The sequence below is a fragment of the Dipodomys spectabilis genome, unplaced genomic scaffold, assembly GCF_019054845.1.
Source record: "Dipodomys spectabilis isolate Male_0828 unplaced genomic scaffold, ASM1905484v1 ptg000098l, whole genome shotgun sequence".
Lineage (NCBI taxonomy): Eukaryota > Metazoa > Chordata > Mammalia > Rodentia > Heteromyidae > Dipodomys > Dipodomys spectabilis.
The window spans coordinates 13,563,924-13,581,581 of NW_024870775.1; the positions used below are offsets into that span (position 1 = coordinate 13,563,924).

The 17,658-nt window shown below is 45.2% G+C and overlaps 1 protein-coding gene across 1 annotated transcript; it reads left to right on the forward strand.

Annotated features, from left to right (window-relative positions):
- The first annotated feature begins 885 nt into the window (after positions 1-885).
- On the forward strand, positions 886-13,747 carry S1pr3 (sphingosine-1-phosphate receptor 3). Its single transcript, XM_042687045.1, has 2 exons — positions 886-1,079; positions 10,308-13,747. Exon 2 carries the CDS (start codon positions 10,451-10,453, stop codon positions 11,585-11,587), a length of 1,137 nt encoding a protein of 378 aa, XP_042542979.1. The 5' UTR covers positions 886-1,079; positions 10,308-10,450; the 3' UTR covers positions 11,588-13,747.
- The last annotated feature ends 3,911 nt before the right edge of the window (positions 13,748-17,658 follow it).

Below are 17,658 nucleotides of genomic sequence, written 5' to 3' on the forward strand. Positions count from 1 at the left end.
GGAGGCAAAGCCTGGCACACACAGGAGGTGTGGAGGTGGCCTGGTAGAAGTGGAGGTGAATGGGATGAAATCTTCTACACTATTCGTAAATGTAAAAGTGGAAACAGCTTCAGGATCGGGGATCCTTGCACAGTGACTGTTGGAGCCGGGAGGAGGAGGCAGGACAGAAGGTGGACAAGGATGGCCAAGAAGGGACAAGGACAAGCAAAACTGCTGACCTAGACGCTCTGGCTGGTGGGAAATGGTCATGTTCAGGGCAGTGATGGGCTCTTGCTCACACTTGGCTTTTGCACTCAAAATGGGTGTTCTAATACTTTAGCCGCAGCTCCACTTTTGGCTTTTGGCTGATTTATTGGAGCTAACAGTCTCACAGACTTTCCTGCCCTGACTGGCTTCAAACGGTGATCCTCAGACCTGAGCCTCCTGAGTAGCAAGTATTATAGTCATGAGTCACCCAGGCCCGGCTAATGATAACTCTATTAACAGTAGTAATAGTAACGGTGGTGATATCAGCATTAATTATAATATTCAGCTCAGAGCTTCGTTATCAGCTGGATAGGCGTCCTCCCAAGCCCCGGGACCGGGTTTGGTTTTGGTATCATCCTAATGTGTCCAGGGTGACACATAGAGTTCGTCCCTGACATACATCCAGGGGTCGATTCTCGAGGTGTGTGTGGGGGGGTACAAGTGGGGTCCGGCAGGGACTGCGGAGTGGGAGAGGGAGGGGTTGGCTCAAGCCTGCGCAGGTGACAGGGGCTGGGCGAGGCCCCGAGGCTGGGCGGGGAGAAGGGCGGAGACGAGGCGGGGCGGGCGGACGCGGGGCCCTGCCCCGGCGGGCAGCTGGAAAAAGTTTGCGGCTGGGACTCGCCGGGGCAGAGGCTGAGTTGGCCGCATCCAGGGACGCGCGACCGAGCTGGGGCGAGGCGGCAGGACGAACCCCAGAGGGGAGGGGACCCCAGACCCAGAGCGACCTCCTGAACTGAAGCAAGACTGCAATCAGAGCCGTGGAAGCAGAGCCCCGATCCCACCGCGCGCTCGCGCCAGGATGCTGGCGTCCCAGACACCCTCTCCAGACAGACGTGAGTGGCGGGACGGGTCCTGGCCGGGGAGGGGGGGTGGGGGTGGGTTATTGGGTGGGGGGTCCCGGCTTGGGCGCGCTGGGGCGGGGGGGGACATTACTGGGTCCACTCTGAGGACAAAATTCCCCCCGATTCTGGGCCCGACTGTGACCTGGGCGCACGTGAGCGCTGCGGCCACGGCCACACTGGAGCGCCCCGCATCCGCACCCCCTACCCACATCCCCACCCCTCCGTGTGACCCAGCCACCCCGCCCCGAGGCAGAGGGCTGTAACTTCCTTGTCAACGACTGAGCTTTCTGAAAAAGACACTTGTATCTGGAAGAACCCGGACAGCGTTAGGTAGCTGATCCATAGAGAGGTCGCGGCGGTCGGTCGTTTTCTTTGGGTAGCCTAAAAAGCGAGGCGCCCTCCCTGGGGACTGGAAGAGTGGGACCTTTTTCTCCTGGACAAAGCATTCTTTGAAGTCCCATTAGCTGCCACATTCCAGTTTTCCTAACGTTTCTTCACCAAGACAATTAGAGCTGTCAGGATGGGAGCTGGAAGACCAAGTTCCCACAATGTATTAATGAGGTTCGCAGAGGAAAACTGGCCTGCCACATTCCTTACTGAGGTAAAGTGTAGGAAGGGGGCTCAGGGCTTTTAACTCCACAGTTTCTCAATGCCCTGTCTCTGTCTGGCTTTGGATACTCACAATGGCATATGCCTTGTGGCATTTTTATATTTCGATGTAAGAGATGGATTTCTTGCATAGTGTGTGTGTGTGTGTGTGTGTGTGTGTGTGTGTGTGTGTGTGTGTGTGTGTTGGTACTAGGGCTCAAGCTCAGGGCCTGGGCTCTGTCCTTGAGCTTTTGGGCTCAAGACTAATAGCACTTTACCACTTTAAGCTTTTGGGGGGTTCATTGGAGAGAAGAATCTCACAGACTTTCCTGCCCAGGATAGCTTTGAACTGTGATCCTTAGATCTCAGCCTCCTGACTAGCTAGGATTTATAGGTGTGAGCCACCAGTACCCAGCTTATCTTGCAGAACTTTTTAAAGGGAATATACTTTGTTTTGAACATTATAATTAGGAAGGGGTAGTCATGGAACAGAAGTTATTCATCTCTGTTTCGGATCTGAGGCCTCCAGAATTCTATATCTTTCTAAAAACTGGACATAGCAAATCATGGGTGGTGTTAGATTGTGGCATGTCTATAATTTAGCTTTGCCAACTTTTTTTTCATAGATGAAAATCTTGAAGGTAGGGTTAAGAAAACTGTATTTCCTGGAAAGCACAGGAAAAGATTGTGCTCTGTAGGTATATGATTGACGATGATTTTCTTGTGATGGTGGTAGTGGTAGTAGTACATTGTGTTTGAGGAGCTATGGGTAGGTCTAGATCTGTATAATTTCTTAATTGAGACAGAGAAATAATAATAGGAATAATAGGAAATAGTAATAGGAAAAATCCTTTTGTGGTCATGGAAGAACCACACATTGGTTTTTTTTTTTCAACCACAAACCAGCAGCCATTCTATCGGGCCTAAGTGCCACTGCCATTCCCTGACTCCAGAGATCTAGCCTAAAGACCAGCCTCTCAGACCTTCCTCTTAAGGTACAGAAAGAATGATGACATAGCCAGTTTTCATCTTGAAAAATGCTGTTTTTCTCTTTATATCTGTACGCTGGGGGAAAAAAAAAAGGATTCTTCCGATTTTCTACCATATATGGATGGGAGAAATTCTCATTTCCAGTGAAAGAAGCTTTACCTATTGGCCCAATGACCTGATTGCTTACAATTCACAAACTAATTTTCCTCTTTCTAGAAATTATGACACTTGCACGGTATCAGTTCATCTTCCTCACTCCTACGCTTGGTGTATGTACTTTTTGTGACAAAAAAAAAAAAAAATGAAGCATGTCATCATCTTGAAAAACATATGTTTGCTCCGTGGTAGAGCCCTTTTTCCTCTGCCAAAGCCTGAAACCCACTCCTTTGAGCAGTCTATGTGTGTTGGCTGGGACCATGGGGCTATAGGTTACCTCGCTTTTCTCTCTTTTCATAAATCCCTTCATCCCTTTCTTGATAGATTTTAGATTCCGTTGCTTCTTGTTTTCTAGTCAACTAACTTCTTTCAAGGGAATTTCCATAAGCTTTTGGAGGTAATAATATGATGTGTAAGCTTCCTTTAATAAGGCATTTCAATCATTGCTTTTGTTAGCACTATGGGACATAATGCTTTCTCTCCCTTTCCCATTTTCTTTCCCTCTCCCTTTCCCTTTCTCTTTCCCTCTCCTTTCCCCTTTCTCTTTCTTTCTCCCTGTCCCTTTTCCTCTCCCTTTCTTCATTTTTCTTAGTATTCCATTTTTGAGGGACCGGACAAGGACCAATTCAGTGAGGTTAAAGATTCCATGGAGTGCTGCCCCAGTGGGTGACTTTTCCCCGTCAGCAAGCTGTGCAAGTGTCCAGGCACAGTGAGCTTCAGGGAGGCCCTCACATGGTTCACCATACTCTTGGCTTGGACATTTCCACTCCATTTCCTTGGCTCCAGAATTTTTTTTTACATATTTCAATAAAGCCCCTGAAACAGCATCCTGACATTTTACTAGTACAGTAGCTAGAAGCAACTGTAATACACACTGCTGAAGCTCTTGAGACCTCTTATAGGACAAATGGGAAGGTGACAGCCTTATCCAGAGCTGGTCTCTGATGGGATAGTCCAGAACCAGATGGGCATCCAGTCCAGCTAGGCTCTACCAATAGTGACCCATAAGGATATATGTTCCCTAGCAGCCTCATTCCCATGGCACACACCACTGTAGGGACCAGACATGACATGGAGGGACCATAGATGAACATCTTGGACAGGATACTTCTCATTCACCTGTCTTTAGCTCGGTCATGAAACCTATTTTCTCTGCCCCTCTATTTTGTTTTGTGGTAGTCTCTGTAGTAATTTAGTTCCTTTCCCTCGGGATAAGCAGAAAGAGAAAGCTTGAATATGATGGAGGAGAGAGCAATGGAGGCAGCTAGAAAAAGACTGTGTCAAAGTCTGTTGCCTTCCATGGATAAGTCTGGAAACCCAGGAGACTGTTAATGGGGAAGACACTTGGGGCCCTCCATACTGAGGGTTTCCTGAATGATGCCCAGCTCTGTAATGGCACCCTAGCTTTGTTTGCCAAAGACAAGGACCATGTGAAAAGCCACAGGGATGCAGGAAGCCCTCAAGCAGCCATTTACCTTTACCTGGTTTGTCAGTGGTGATTATTATCCCTCTCCCCTCTGGGGCCCTTCACTGTTAGGCTCAGATCAAGTGTCAAGTGCATGGGCCTGTGTGTGCAAAGGCTGCATTTTGCCAATAGACTATCTCTGGAGGCAGAGTGAGGTCACCCAAGAAACCCAGAGCAGGGGAAAAGACTCATTAGCAAAGGAATTTTTCTGGAGTCTTGAAAGGGCCAGCTCATTATTTCCTAAGTCCTTTTGAAAGGGGGGGGGGCAAGGAAGAAAAGAAGGAGAGAAGGAAGGAAGGGAGGAGGGAAGCAGGAAGGAAGGAAGATCTGAGGATCAACAGTTCAAAGGTGCCGGGGCAAGAAGGTCCATGAGACTCTTATCTCTACTTAATAACCAAGAAGCTGGAAGTAACACTATGGCTCAAGTGGTAAAGCACTGTCCTTGACCAAAAAAAGCTTAGGGACAACACCCAGGTCCTGAGTTCAAATCACAGTATAATCTCTCTCTCTCTCTCTCTGTCTCTTTCTCTCTCTCTCTCTCCACACCCACACACACCCACACACACACACACACACACACACACACACACACACACACGAAGGAAAAATACTTGCTTTCTGAGTTGTGTTTTAATTCGGTTGGAAGGATGAAGGATGATTTCCCAGGGAAGACATGCGTCTAAAAAATATATATAGTGTCCCAAATCTGACCAAGGGAAATTTGTGCATTCTTGAGGAGGGGAAAGGGCAGGAGGAGGAGAAAGGGGCTAGACATCGTAGAAATATTTTCTGCCCTCCTCCTTTCCTTCCTTTTATAGTTTGTTTACTTTTCAAAGTACCCTGTGTGGAGAAAGTGAGTGACCAGTGTGGGGAGCACATCTGGAGTCCATCTGCCCCTCTCCCAGGCTCACCTTCCCCAGGGACGCTTCCTTTGGAGCCATGGGGGAAGGGAGGCTTCCCTGACATTAACACACTCTAACTGGGGGTTATCCAGCACAGAATCACCTCCTAGAAGGCATCCTTCTCCTTCTCAGCCAAAAGCTGTTGGTGTTACAATGTCTTGAGGTCGTCTGAATGATTTGAGCTTCATGAGGCCAAGGGAAACACTGAAGTTACAGGGATTCTAAGGGAAGGGAAGCTGAGATGTGGGCAGTGGCTTGGGGAAACACAGAATGACTAGTGATACAGATGTGAAATACTGAAGTCTTTATCAGAGCTGGGGGTGCACAAGTACTAAGGGGTCCACCCTGGTCCTCAGGGTGATCTCTTGGTGCAGGACTTAGAAGTGAGTGCTGGGTGCTAATGAACTTTCAGGCAAGGATCTGCTAAGGAATTCCTGTTGGTTAGAGAAGTACTGCTGCTTCGCACCAGTGGTTTAGCCCTGTAATCCTAGCTACCTCAGGAGGCTGAGATAATGAGGATCATGGTTCAAAGCTAGCCTGGGCAGGAAGCTCCCTGAGACTCTTATCTCCAATTAACCACCCAAAGTTGGAAATGGCTGTGGCTCAAGTGGTAGACTGCTGTCTTTGAGCATAAAAGCTAAAGGAGAGAGTAAACCCTTGAGATGAAGCCCCAGTACAGGCACAAAGAAGGAGGAAGCAGAAGAGGAGGAGGAGGAAGTGGAGGAGGAGGAGGAGGAGGAGGAGGAGGAGGAGGAGGAGGAGGAGGAGGAGGAAGAAGCAGGAGGATGCTAATGAGAAGAAAGTATCTGTATCTCCGTGTGGGTTTCCATATTCCCATACCTTCTGGAATATGCCTCAGTGTCATATGCAAATATATATATATAACTAGTCTACATATAGCTACAGTTCATGACATTGGACTTCCTTTTTAAATGTTCATGTGGAAATTAAGCTGCATAAGGCTTACAATGTCACTGCCACCTCTAGCTTTAGTCTTTTCTGATAAAGCAAAATGCAAACCTGTCTATTATACCAGTCCTGCCCTGTATGCATTCCCCCCACAACCCCACCCATGCATACACATCCTGAGTCTCTCCACATACACCTGTTTTTCAGGGTAGCCTAAATGATCACTGGTCAGTAATCTCTAGAAAGCCCAACACCTCTGTGTCATGGTTAAAGCTCACTTTAGACACTCGCCTGCCACTCAGAAACCAAGGGCGACTGGTAAAAATGTGGGCACGTACTCACCAAGAGAATATCTCAATCAATCTTCACAGCATCACTTAGGTGATGGAAGACATTACCTGTGACCATGATCCGCAGTGAACAGAAGGTGGTATGTGTCCCCACAGGATAGGTGATCCCCTAGCCATGATCCACTTGAGCAAATGTGCCAGACACAGCTGTATCTAGTGGCCCCATTTTCTTCTAAGAACAGAAACAAGCTAGACTTGCCTTGGGGGAGAGGGGTGGGTGAGACATGCATACTGTTGTCATACTCAGGGTTGGGAGTGATGACCAGGAGAGGTAGAGGTACCCTGAGGGGTGGGGCCTATCCTCTTACTGGTCTAGGTGCTGACTTGAAGTTGTTTCTGAGCCGTGGCAGGCTGGTCTCCAAGCATGCATCATTCTTGAAGAGCCTTCCTTCCACCTCATTCCTGTCAGGGTTCACTGGTGCCAGGGGATGAGGTGGAACTTTCTTCCAACAAACTCTCCAGAGGAGAGAACTTTTCTATAACATGCTTTTGACCATGCATAAAGATGCGTAGACATAGCCACAATCGATAGCACTTTTTGATTCCTAGCTCAGCACTTAACTCTCAGCTTTGTAATTATTGATAATCCAGAGGGGAAAAAAAATGTACTTTAGGATTCTGAGGAGAATCAGATATCTCCCAATTGCGAAGGCAGAGAATTATGCTTAGCAAAGGATGTGCTACAAAAACATGTGCCTTGAATCATAAATATTTAATTAAAGAAATGATACAAGCATTCATGGAGATGTAAAGCATGCTTGTCCTCAGAATTCATAGTCTTGAGTTTCTGGCACGGATTCTATTCTTTTTGTTGTGGTCATTTTTTATTAGTTACTTGTTTGTATTGTTTGCTTGTTTTTCTTCTGTTCTGTTCAGCTCAATGTTCCTTTTGCTCATACAAAGGCTTCAATTCACAGGCTTGTACTCCCCCTTAGCTTTTTTTACTTCAAGATTACTTTTCTACCACTTGAGCCACAACTGCACTTCTGCCCTTTTGCTGGTTAATTGGAGATAAGATTCTCTCAGATTTGTCTGTTTGGTCTGGCTTCAAACCATGATCCTCAGATCTCAGCCTCCTGAGTTGCTAGGATTACAGGTGTGAGCCACCTGACTTTCTACTCAGCCTTAAATTCAGGAGGAAAAGGAAAGATGTCAGCTTGCAGAGCCTGTGTCTATGAACTCTTTGCTCTTTCTCTTGAGCATCTCTTGAGCCATTTTAAAGAGATTTCCTTCCCTTCTACCTCACTTTTGACCCAAATCCTAGGTGTTGCTGACTTTCAAAGTGGGTATGGGATTGTCTTGAGATAATGTGAGGCACAGGAGACAAGCTGACTCAGCACAGGAACATTTTAAATTGTAAACATGGCCCTGTTACCTAAAAGGCTGGGGCCTGTCGGGCTGCTGTTGAAATCCCACTCCAGCTGAGAGACAAGACTTCTGGCATTGGCATTGCAGTTACCTTCTGGACAAGCTTGTCCGTCTCTGGGACAGAAGCCCCTGATAGCAGAACAGATAGCCCAAGGATATACTGAGGCAAACTTGGGCACAGTGGTAGCATGGATGGCACCATGACAGCCTGGCAGGGAGGGTGCAGGATACAGGATAGTTCCTCTGGCAGCTGTGCAAACCTAGTAGGTCCACTAAGCAGTATGGCACAGCAGTCTCTAGCCCAGCTATGGTGGGGGCCGGGTACTTCACCCACTTCATGCCAAGCCTATTCTCTGGGGACAGCCCTTTCCTGCTTTTGTCTCAGTGAGCTCATGAGATGCCCCTACTTTGGGATAGAAATGGAACAGGGAGGGCATGGACACAGTAATTCTGTGGTCCACCTTCACAGATGAAAACGTAAGTGGACAAGGAACAGAAAGGGGCACATGAATTGCTTGACTACCTACGTATTAATATATAAGGTGCTGGGCCTGATAACTCCAACTGCAGCATGTTAGCAGGAGTATACCTTGACATACTCTAGGCAAAGCATATCACACGTTAATGGCTTTCCAGTCTATGCTCTGAAAACTTCAGCTGCACCCAAGGTTTCTCCCAGTATGCAGCATTCAAGCTGTCCTTGACTCCATTCCTCTGGATCTCACACAGCCTTCGTGGAGGGGCTGGGTAGAAGCAGTTCCTGCCAGTGAACAGACAGCAGCTCAGACAGCTCCCAGGGCCTACAGAACAGTGAATTCTGTCAAGCTCCAGGGAAGAAATCTCTACCAGGAAGCTATGGGTTGCCAGCTACCCCTGGCTCACGCCTGTAATCCTAGCTACTCAGGAGGCTGAGATCTGAGGACCAAAGTTCAAAGCCAGCCCAAACAGTTAAGTTTCCTGAATAGCTATGATTATAGGCATAAACACTGTTACTTGGCCTTCCATTGTATATTTAAATAGTCAAATGATTTTAATGTAAAGTAAGTGAATCTAGAAAGATACCACATGTTCTCAGTCACATGCGATTAACCTAAAAAGGTGTTTCTGTGAGGATAATGGTCACTAAAAGCTGAGAGTCAGGATAGGAGGAGACTGGGTAATGGGTCCAAGGTACAGATGCATAAGCTTTAGATGTACAGTAAGGTGGCTTTACTTTACAATACACTAGTATTTATTTTATAAAGAGGAACTCAGAACATCTCAACACAAACAAATGATCCATGTTAAGGAGATAGAAATACCAATTATCTTTATTTGATCAATACACACTGTGTAATACACTGAATTATTCACTCTATCCCATATACATATATATAGTTTTATATATATATATATATATATATATATATATATATATATACCTATTAAATGGATGCTAATCCATGGAAAGGAATGTTTGACTTGAGAGCTGGTAGGCAGCACCATTAATATCACAGGAGGACAATTAAGATGACCGCTGGGGACAGACTGGATGTACCCAGGGCATGAAGAGAGGAAGAGTGTTCAAATTCAAAACCCACTGGGGGTCGGTGCTTGGCTGTGCGGCCTTTGCTATCTCAGGGCTCCTATGGTGCCGTATTTTCCCGCTCAAATTTGCACGCCTCTGATTCCTTTTTCTTTCTAGTGCCGAGGATTGAACCCAGGGCTTTCAGCATGCTAAGAACACACTGTATCACTGGAGCGACATCAGCCTAGGCCTCTGCATTTTAAATTCTTCCCAGAACTCATGTCATCACTTTTCCTTTCTTTCTTTATCTCAGTAAAGCCAGCTGCTACTGTTTGTGCCCATTTATATTCCTTCCCAGCAGCCACCAGCTCAGCGAAGTGGCTTCAGGGCCCCCATCCCCCAGGCTGCTCTTCCTGTCCTGACTGCATGGTCAGGCCTTAGGGCTCTCTGCCAGGTGGACCAAAGGCCCATCCAGACTTCCAGGGAGGCCGCCCAAGGCAATAATGGGTACTTCCCACGGTGTCACGCCAACACTCATCAGGGAGGTCTCAGAAGTCCAGTGGGCATCATTTTGGCTCCATCTTGGGTTTTCTTGTTTGTTTTGATTTGTCCTGAGAAAAATCCTGTTTCCCTCTGGGTAACAGGGGATAATGGCTTACCAGCTCCCTTGTGGTAGATGAGGACTAACACACTAGCATTTCCTGGTTAGTGCTTGGAAGTTTCTAAGTGGGAGGCTCTATTTGGGACTGTGCACGTTGGATACATGATTAAATGATTCACGCATGGAATTGCTCTGTCCTGAAACTCCAGACCCCTCATCATTTTCCCTGGCCTTTATCACCACTCAGAGGGTTGGCCTGCGTTTAAACCCCTCTCTCCAGCCCTGATCCTGCCAGCTCTCTGAAGGTTTCAGAGTTTGTCATCCACAGTTTCTTAAGGTGGGTCACTTCATCTATGGCTTTTGCTCCTTTCATCTTGTTCTAGGAGGCTGTTTTCAACATCCCTGCTGGAGTGTGGCCTGCACACGTTCCTGAAGCCGCACTGCAATCCTGGTGGTCCTCTGAAATGAATGTTCCCTGGGCGCCCTCTTGTGGGTTGTGGAGGTAACCATCTGTCATCGCCAAGCCATGACAACCATGCTTCCGCCACACCCACGGCCCGCCTTGGGAAATGAGACTCTGTTGGCACATTACAACTATGTGGGGAAACTGGAGGGTAGACTGCGGGACCCCCCTGAGGACAGCACCCTCACCACCATACTCTTCTTGGTTGTCTGCAGCTTTATTGTCTTGGAGAATCTGATGGTTTTGATCGCCATCTGGAAAAACAATAAATTTCACAATCGCATGTACTTTTTCATTGGTAACCTGGCTCTCTGTGACCTGCTGGCTGGCATAGCTTACAAGGTCAACATTCTGATGTCGGGCAAGAAGACATTTAGCCTGTCTCTGACGGTCTGGTTCCTCAGGGAGGGCAGTATGTTTGTGGCCCTTGGGGCCTCCACCTGCAGCTTACTGGCCATCGCCATTGAGCGGCATTTAACCATGATCAAGATGCGGCCCTACGATGCCAACAAGAAACACCGAGTCTTCCTCCTGATTGGGATGTGCTGGCTCATTGCCTTCTCCCTGGGTGCCTTGCCAATTCTGGGCTGGAACTGTCTGCAGAACTTTTCTGACTGCTCAACCATCTTGCCCCTCTATTCCAAGAAGTACATCGCCTTCTGCATCAGCATCTTCATAGCCATCCTGGTGACCATCGTCTTCTTGTATGCCCGCATCTATTTCCTGGTCAAGTCTAGCAGCCGCAAGGTGACCAATCACAGCAACTCAGAGCGCTCCATGGCCCTACTGCGAACTGTGGTGATCGTGGTGAGTGTGTTCATCGCCTGCTGGTCCCCCCTCTTCATCCTCTTCCTCATTGATGTGGCGTGCAGGGTAAAGGAGTGCCCCATCCTATTCAGGGATCAGTGGTTCATCATGCTGGCTGTCCTCAACTCTGCCATGAACCCTATCATCTACACATTGGCAAGCAAGGAGATGAGGCGTGCCTTCTTCCGGCTCATCTGCAGCTGCCTGGTCAGGCGCAAGGGGGCCCGGGCCTCACCCATGCAACCTGCTCTTGACCCAAGCAGAAGCAAATCAAGCACTAGCAACAACAGCAATCATTCACCAAAGATCAAGGAAGAACTACCCCACACAGCCACCTCTTTCTGCATCACTGACAGAAACCGAACACTTCAGAATGGGATCCTCTGCAAATGAGCGTCTCCATGGGACCAGCTGTGCAGCCATGCTCTTATTTATTGCATGTGTCCCTTCCATGTGGGCCCTTAAAAAGCTTGACTTGGGAAAGCTGTTGCCCAAGAGCCTGCCCAGTGTGGAAATCTCCCGAGAAGGGGGCCCCAAGAACTACCAACCCATTTCAATGTAGATGATGTGCCCTGGCTGCTTCAGGCCCCAGAATCTTCCGCATGTACTAAGCTGCTGACACCATCCATTGCCTTCCATGGAGTCCTGGACACCACCTGCTCTTGTCCCCAGGGAGGGAAGATCATACTGCACAGTGCACAGGGTGTTCATTCCTCTGTAGGCCTCTGGATGATATTCTGATAACTTCACACTACATTTATTATGCATAAAGAATAGGTGCTCATATATTTGTCCATTTTGGTTGCGTCTGAGTTGTGTTCCGGGCCTTTGCAGATAGAGCCCACAGAAAGTCTCAGTACTGGACACAGTACTGAGTGATTGTACAGACATACCCTGACTGCAGCCCCGGGGTCAAGGACAGGGTGTGGATAGGCGGGCACTCCACTGCACGTCTCCACAGGCTGATATAAAGTCTTGGAATAAGCACGTTTTTTAAAGGCCCAGAGTCCACAGAAAGGCTTTTCTGAGTCCAGCCCAGATGTATGAGTCTAACCAAACTCAATCTGGATTCCTTCCTTTGTGTATTCCCTGTGTGTGATTGTTTTGGGGCTGTCTGCAAAACACAGAAAAGCCAGCCAGGATCTTTCAGGACTCTGGGGAGACCACCAAAGAAAAAAGAACTATGAGTCTGCTTACTGTAATGAAGAGCTTCCAAAGGAGAGGTTTACAAGATACCACTATGGTTCTAGATCATGTTTGATTCTATATCACAAAAGCACAGTCTCCATGCTGTGAGGAGCTTGGCCAAGGAACTGAGGCCATCAGCAGTTTCCCAGCTTTCTACAAAAGCAAGCCTTGACCGTGACTGCTCTTAAGAATTGCAGATTGTCAGGAAATGTAACCTGGCCATTTCTGTCTTCTTCATAGAGCTGACCTGTTGTAAGTCTTACATGATATACTGTAAGTTTATTTTTCAGTTGATCCTGTATTGCTCTGATGACCTTATAAAGAGAAAGCAAAACAACCTCTTGTATGAGCTCCTTGCCCAGGAGTGTGAATGCAATACATGGATGAGAAGTAAACACAAACATAGATCTAGTGCATACCCGCCATTACTGTATTGAGCTCTTTGTGACAACACAGACAAAAACAACCTTCAATAGGATTCTCATTTGGGTGAGCCTCATAGCAAAGCCCCTTGAAGTTTTAGAAACTCTGTGAGAATTTTGTCTTATTAAAAGGATTTAATAAGACAGAATAGTCATGACACATGAATGACTTCTAGAAGAAATTCATGCCTAGATGTTGCCTGATGTAAGTTACTCTTATTTAGGAACTTTCCATTGAGTCTTGACTAACTTCCACGTATTTACCAAAGACTTATATAATTTTTGTTTGTGATGAGAATTTACTAGTCAAGAAATACTCTAGGGGGTATATATTGTTGCCTTGTAGCCTGAGAAAAGCCTAGGGCAGTTCTATGGAAGCATTCAGATGAGAAAAAGAAAACGTGAAAAGAAAGCATTCAGAAGTCAAGACACATTTTCTCATGAGACATGAAATTAGAACTTTATCTGGCATGTTTCTGAGTTGCATTGGAGGCCTTGGATCTCTGTTATTAATATTAATTAGTACCACTTTGCCTATAATCCAGACTTCTCCATATGTACCAATGTCATTCATTAGTCCTTAAGGAGCCACACCCATCATTCTCACCAGGGAGTGCCATGTTTGTGGCATGGCGTAAGATCCTTGGCAATATCACAAAACTTTCAAGCAATTGAAATTTCAAATACACTAAAATTTTTATTTGCTTATATGATATATGCAAAAACCAATCACATTTGCTACCCATATGCACTTTTCTAACTAGCCAGGCAGTAAAGAGATACTTTAGAAGTTAACCATGCCAAAGCCCTTATCTTGAAGGTTGGAAACAGGAGCTCTTAAATGCCTCAGAGAACCTACACATTAGACCTCATTGCAAGTAGCAATGTTTGTTTTCTAGTATGTGTTTGTTAAATAAAACCAAAAAGTTTTTCTATAAACCCATTCTTAGGAGTCTGTGTATGGTGGCTTGTTTTCTGGTTTTCACCAGGATGACCCCTCAAAGTGTACGGTATGGTGGGCTTACTTTTTACCTCTTACCTGTGCTGATTAGCATTTTGGGAATAGACCATATTTAGAAGCCTAAACCAGCATCTACTTTTACCTTTCCCCACTATGGTAGATGGTGGTGTTTTTCTTTCAAATATTTTTATTATCTTTAAGTAGTTGTACAAAGGAGTTGCCATTCACCAGTTTACAAATACAGTGCATCTTGATCAATGTCACCCCTTTTTATGTTCTCACCCACCATTCCCAACCCACCCCTTCCCTTACTTACCTTTGTTTTAGGTTATGTATTTAACTTTTTTGCCTTTTAACAAAGCAGTACATCTTGATCTGTGTCATCACCTCAACATCTTCACCCTACTTGGATCCTTATATTTCACAATTCTGTGATATATATATATATATATATATACACACACACACACACACACACACACACACACACACACAGGCAGGGAGCCCACTTCCCTACTTTATTCTTCTATCTCTCTCCCCTTGGCTCTACCCTACCCAACTGAAAGTACCTATTTCCTAGTACTTATTTTGATTGGCTTTGAAGTAAGTCTTTTTAAAGAGTTACACTATTTGGGCTCTACATCGAGTCTATTATATTTCAGTTAATTTATTTGTGACCCCTTGCTTACAACCCAGTGTGTTTACTTGTAGATTTATAGACACATTCCAGCCACCACAAATGAGGGAAACCATGCAACCTATTTTCTCTGGGACTGCCCCTTTACTTCACTTAATATATTTTTTTCCAAGTCTTTTAATTTTCTCATGAATGGTACAATATCATTCTTTCTGAAACCATAAAGAGACAACAATCCAGTTAATAAATGGGCTAATGACTTAAAGAGAGACTTCAGAAGAAGTAAAAATGGCCAATTGACAGATGGCTATAAAAGAAATGCAAATCAAAGCAACACTGAGATTGTATTTCACCAAAATTCTAGATGTGGCCAAAAGGGAACTCTGTTATACTGTTGGTAGGAATGTAAACTTGCTCAGCCACTCTGGAAAGCTGTAGGGAGGTTCCTCAACAGACTAAACATAGAGCTCCCTGTGACACAGCATTCATCCAATAGAGAACAAATAAGGCCACACTAAAGCTGCCAGCACAACCATGTTCATTGAAGCATTATTTACCATAGCCATGATATGGAATCAGTCCAGATGCCCCTCAGTGGATGACTGGATCAAGAAAATATGGTATTATACACAGTAGTGTTCTATTCACCTATTAGAAAGAATGATATTGTAAATGGTGTTTTAATGGAGCTTTGGTGTATTGAGTACTATTGCTACCAGTTTGGTAGATTCTACTGTTTTTAGGAAGGTAATAATAGACAGTTGTTAGAGCCCTAGGCTCTGATTTCTTTGCTATGGTACTTTTTAGAGTTGAAATCAGGTCATATCAGCCCACTGTACTGCTTTCTCCTCCTCAAGTGGTGGGTATACATCTTTCTATCCCAGGTCCCTTATAAAAAACAGCTGGTATCTGACATAAATGTTCTGGTGGTGACATTGCAGTTCATGAAGTTCCTCCAATACCATCAAGCACTGCAACTTTCTGGCTCATCTGCTACCTTTGATCCTGTCCATGGCCAACTAGATGTTTAGTGATCACAAATTTGGCACCAATACCCTAAGGACATTTCTGCCAAGCTGTCAGTTTTTCTACTTGAAGAATAGCTTGAGAATATAGCTTTTCTAGAGAAAAGTTGCATGATGCCTTCCTCTTTTTTGTGAGACGTGTGAGATCCATTATCCAAATGACATACTTTTCACAATAATCTTTATTGCCTTCAGACTTGCATCATTAGTCATCAAAACAATTAACTATTAAAAATGATGGTTTCTCTCAACTGTTGAACCATAGTTACTCTAAGTTGGTAAAGGGCCTTTCACAGAAATGGTCACAAGGTGCATTTTATAGACAACATCTAGTTACATTGCCAGTTACATTGCCATCCCATGCTTTTAAGTTGTATGTACAAGTGCAAAACCTCAACACCCAAACTTTTTTAGTATCTAAATCAAATATCCCAAGGGATTGCTATGTAATCAGAAATACATGTTTCACTATGTGGACAATGAAGGCACATTTTCTGATATAACCAATTAGTATGAGAAATTCAGCATTGCCTAAATTAAATGTGTCAACCTTCCACTCTGAGGCTATGGTGATGACATTTGGAGTTGCTACTTGCCGCTTGACACCTGGTGATCCCCAAAGCACAGGGTTATACCTGCTCCACAGTAAACAGCTTGTGAGTGGAACCCATGCCATTCCCAGAAGAAGACTGAATTCTCTAGCAATGAGGGGGGGGGGGGGGGCATTGGATCCAACTACCTTCCCCTATGTTGTTGGAAGTCCAAATCATTAGCCAAATAAGTTGGATTTTATCATTTCCCAAAGAACAAAAATTACAAAAACAAAAACCCTGAAGTCAGTTTGATATTTCCCCTCCTCAAAGATGTCCGAGAGTCAATACTATTCCATTCCAAAGTAGGAAAGGGGTGACTTGGCAATATACCCAGACAAATTGTTACAGTAATTCTTAGTTTTACAAAATGTAATCGAAGCCAAACAAAGTTTTCAAATAATAATGATCAATATGTATAATTAGCCATCCATTTTTTTTTTAAATCACTAAATACCTTTAGTATTACACAATTTAGTTGATATGAAGCCAAAGTCTCCTCATCCTGGGATTGAAACACGAAATATTTAATTTTGACTACAAAGCAACATTCACATAACTTAATGTCACAACATTCTGGAACAAGTTATATTCAAAAGTCAAATGAACAGAGAACATTTCACTGGGAACTCATACGCAATTGTTACAAAAATAAGAACTCCATGTTCAGAGGTGGATTTGACCATTCGTTTCTGTGCTTGATTTCCATGGTGGGTTAAGAACTTTGGCTGTGTTGAACATGTCTACGTGTGTGTCAGTGAGTCCGTAACCTCAAAAACTCACAAGGTCTCCCCACCCACACATCCAGGCATTAATTTTAAACTACAGTGATTTTAAAAGAGCCCACACAACGGATACTTAAAAATGTGATGTTCCATTTCCTGTGGTTTCTCCTTTGTGAATGTTTCTCCCATCCCAAGGGAAGAAGCCTGTGTGCTTGAAGTCTTAGGAAATCACTTATTCAGGGCATCTGAGGCAGCAGGGAGAGGAAAGGAAGGCTAGGAGTCGCCCCCTTCCCTCCAGCATCCTGCTGATCCCAGGCTCTTGCTGTCCTGGCCTACCTAGTCTTGAGTCTCCCACACCCTCTCCTACCTCTTCTGACCCTGCTTTATGCCGTCTGGTGCCTTATATCAGCTGCTCCAGCTGACGCACAAGCACAAGACACACAATCATACTCCACCACTCTCAGGTTTTCTACCACATTATACACTCAAGCAGGTCTTCCTAGGTTTACTTCTCTATCCTAAGAGCCTAGTTCAGAGCTTGCCACAAAGGAATTGATTTATTAATGGCCAGGAATACTGATTAGAATAAGGCAGGGGGCTGTGTTGATGCAGGAACCCAGTATGCCACCAAGAACACAGCCTCCTTCATGGTACAAGGAGTTGTGTGCTGCTAGATAAAGGTGTGAAATTTGAGGTGTTCTATTCTTGTTTTCTCCTTTTTCTTCTTTTTTACTTTTGATTTGTGTGTGAATGCTAGTAAATAGCAGTGTCCCTAAATGTTTTTTTTTTTTTCTGGTTCTCTATAATTTGAGCCACAGCCCCACTTCCAGTCTTTTAATGGTTAATTGGAAACAAGGATCTGCTGGACATTTCTGCTTGAGCTGGCTTCAAACTACAATCCTCAGATCTCAGCTCC

Bases quoted from the DNA above. Each gene is read 5' to 3' on its own strand.
- S1pr3 (XM_042687045.1), top strand. From the start codon at position 10,451: ATGACAACCATGCTTCCGCCACACCCACGGCCCGCCTTGGGAAATGAG.